This window comes from Cynocephalus volans, chromosome 3 (genome assembly GCF_027409185.1).
Source record: "Cynocephalus volans isolate mCynVol1 chromosome 3, mCynVol1.pri, whole genome shotgun sequence".
Lineage (NCBI taxonomy): Eukaryota > Metazoa > Chordata > Mammalia > Dermoptera > Cynocephalidae > Cynocephalus > Cynocephalus volans.
The window spans coordinates 185,859,984-185,863,639 of NC_084462.1; the positions used below are offsets into that span (position 1 = coordinate 185,859,984).

Below are 3,656 nucleotides of genomic sequence, written 5' to 3' on the forward strand. Positions count from 1 at the left end.
GATGGGGGAAGATACACCAGAGCTGTAGGTGAAGGATTGCTGGAGACTCAGGGTGGGGAAATCTGAGAGTTGGGTCCGTCCCAGGGGGACGGTCTTAGAGATCCCAACCTTTTAAACTCCACCTCAGCGGTGCGATGAGGTTCTCAATGAAAATACCATAAAAGAACCCTCATGCTCCCTGCAGAGAAAGGGGGAAGGAGCCATTCTGAGATTCAGCAGAGCAGGACGCTCTTCAGAAGTTCACCTCAGGAGAAACTAATTTAGCTGATCCCAAGAGGTGATTACTTCTTCAGAGCATAATTGACCACAGAGAAGAGAAACACCCAACTCTGTCCCCTTCCCTGAGAGCCTTCCAGTCTCACCTAAGAGCCTCATGAAGGGAGAAGCGCCTGTGAACGTCACAGCCAGGACACGGCTCACTAAAGGACAGAACTCGTCATAGGACTGTGCAGTGCTTCCCTACCACCCACACTACCCACACCCTACACACAACGTTGTGATCTGACAAGTTGTGACCCTCTGTGTCCTCCTGACTGCATCTTCAATTCGGGGGACAGGAGTTCACCCTGTGAACTCACTTCTTTTACAGATATAAGAAGAGTTACTGATTTTCTGCATACTAACAGGGAAAAACTAAAACACCACATGCACCTTAGACACTATTTAAGAAGTCTCTGAAAACCTAGTCCAAGGAGGAGACACAAATAAGGACACCAGGGGACATTTTATCCAGTCCATAGATTGCCTTGTCATCCTCTTTACAGTGACTTTTGCAGAGACAGACTTTCTAATTAATAGCTCCAGCCTGTCAATGTTTCTTCCCTGTGTTGTGCTGTTGTCTCACCTCCATTGCATGTGGTATTTTCTCTTTTTATGAAACATTCGTAAGCCGTAGGTGCCTGCTCAGCACCACGTGAGGTCCCTACCTTCAATGATCAGCCACATTACTGGGCCCATCATCTGCACCTACAAGGAGACTTGGTAAGAATTGAGCAGGGCTTTTGACTCACGGAGCTGAGTGTCTAGGGACAGATCTAGTGAGAATTTAAACAGTGGTAGACAGAGGATGGTATTAGGGCAAGTGTCCGTGATGTCTGAGGGACAGCAGAGAGTGGGCAGGGAGCAGGGCTCTGTCCAGCTGCTTCTCAATATCCACAGGGAATCGCCCCAGGGAACCTGAGATACACAACTTAGGACACAGTTCCCAGGGCTGCTTTGAGAGGCCCCACCCAGAATGCAGCCCAGCAGGGCCCTGGTGGGAATTTCTCTCTGTGCTTGTCACCCTGAAACCTCCACAGAGAAGTGTAAGAGCTGTGTCTGGCCCCCAGGCAGCTGCTTCTCCATCCAGGACACTGGAGGATGGACAGAGAGAGGGACACATACTGAACAAATGTGTCCACAGTGTGAATGAGTATCCAGAGGATAGACTGCCCCAGGCAGGACACGGACCCCATGGACAGAGTTCCTGAGGGATGATCATAACCATGTGGCAGCACGTGTGCTTGACTGAGGAAAAAGACCACTTAGGGACACTGTGCGCCTGGACTGAGCTAACCTTTAGGGAAAAATATTGTTGATCACGTGAAGATAAGAAAAGAATCTTTACAATGATTTGTGTGTCAGGAAAGAGAACAGGTCATGTTCACACCTGAGAAATGAAAGGTCCCAGTGAGTGGAAACATCTTATCTACAAATGAGGAAAGTTACTTCACTCTGTGTTGTCTGCAGTGAGAACATGGGAATTAGAGTCACAAACAACAAAGCAGGAAATGACCCTGAGGGACATCTGGGAGTCAGCAGAGCAGAGGAAACCTCAGATCCCAAGAGGAACCCTCATCCCCTCTCTGCACCTGCTCCATGGGGCACAGGAGCTGGGTGGGCCTTGAGCGCTCCCTGCAGCCCAGACCACTCCTGTATCCTGCAGGGAGGTTTGTGTCTGGGCTCACGCTGACTTCCTGTCACTGTGTCTCTCGCACAGTAATACACGCCCGTGTCCTCATCAGTCACAGAGCTCAGCTGCAGGGAGAACTGGTTCTTGGACGTGTCTCTGGTGATGGAGGTGCGGCTCTTGACGGACGGGTTATAAGCTGTACCACCACTATAGCTGATGTATCCCATCCACTCAAGGCTCTTCCCCGTGGGCTGGCGGATCCAGCTCCAGTAGTAATAACTGGTTGTGATGGAGTCACCAGAGACTGTGCAGGTGAGGGAGAGGGTCTGCGAGGGCTTCACCAGTCCTGGGCCCGACTCCTGCAGCTGCACCTCGGACAGGACACCTGGAGACAAGGAGAATCAATCACTGTCAGTCACATGCAGTCACAACCATATCGTAGACCCATGTGTGACATCTGAGACACTCACCTTGGAGAGCTGTCACCAGGCAAAGGAGAAGACCCCACAGTCTCATCTTCTGTTAGGTCTCAACTCTGCCTTCCCCAGACACCTGAGCCCTGTCTGAGGACAGACCTATGAGCTTCCACCACCCATGAGTGTACATTTACCCTGGAGCTTGAAGGAAAATTTGCATGTGGGAGAGCTCTGTCCTTATAAGCGGTAAGGAACTGAGGTGGGACTTCTGCATTTTTGATGGGCCTATATTCTATTATTTTCTGAAAATTACATGACATATAATTATCAGATGTGAAAGAACACTCCATAATGTGGCCCCAGATTTCTTAGCCCAGATCTACCTTCCTTCTACCTTCTCTTGTGCCTTGTCTTGGGCCCAGCCCAGCTTTTCCCACAAACTCAAGCTCTGGGTCGTGCTTTTACAGTTCTGATCACAGCACAAACCCTGCTTCCTTTCCCTGCACCCTCTCCTGTCATGTGCTTCTCATCACACCTGAGAGCTTGTTACATTGTTACATGGTTGCTGTTCCATGTGTTCCAGGCCTGCCTTGTGCTCTGTCCACCATGTGATACAAGACACAGCACATGGGAACCCACAGGGACTCTGCGAACTACAGCATCCTGTACATGACTGAGGAAACTGATTCTCACTGTTTGGAAAAGATAAATGGACTCTTTTAAATGCGCCTTAACAAGGTAAATCCTGTGCTTCTAATGTGTCCGAATTTTCAACAGAAATTCAGTTCTCACCCTTATTATTTTAAACATTGATGTAATTCTTTCATTTAGTCCTACAATCACATCAGATATCCCCGCTTGTGAAAATATCAATCACAATGGTCAACATGCAAGCAGTAATAATATCCCTAATATGAAAGTTTAAAAACACACTTCCCTTTGATGTCGCTGCATTGGGGCCCATGACAGCCACTCCATGACTGTGGTCACTGCCCTCTGAGATGCCGCCCACCACAGAGAAAGAGGCCAGGGGCTGTGCTGGATGCTGTGCTGTGTCTACTCCTGTGAGCCCCCTCTCAGTCCCAAGAGCAGGTCCATGTCATGGAGGGACAGCCCTTGAAGGCTCGTGAATGGATTATAAGTCAGGAGCTGCTGATGGACAATTCGGGGCTGATTCTTCAGTTCTTGTTAACTCATGAATTTTGCTGAGATTTTACCAAAATGGTAAAAGACCTGAAAAAAGACAAAGGAAAACAAACACACTGAAATGACAAAGCAAGTATCAGACCCAGGATATGATGTGACATAGGTTTTGGAATTATCACAGAGGAGATTTAAAATAACTAGGT

At 48.6% G+C, this 3,656-nt stretch overlaps 1 gene segment (V, D, J or C); it reads right to left on the bottom strand.

Moving 5' to 3' along the window:
• Positions 1 to 1,833: 1,833 nt before the first annotated feature.
• LOC134372844 (immunoglobulin heavy variable 4-30-4-like) lies at positions 1,834 to 2,407 on the bottom strand. The segment is given in 2 exon segments: positions 1,834 to 2,276; positions 2,362 to 2,407. Coding segments are annotated over 2 exon segments (489 nt in total).
• Between the last annotated feature and the right edge of the window lie 1,249 nt (positions 2,408 to 3,656).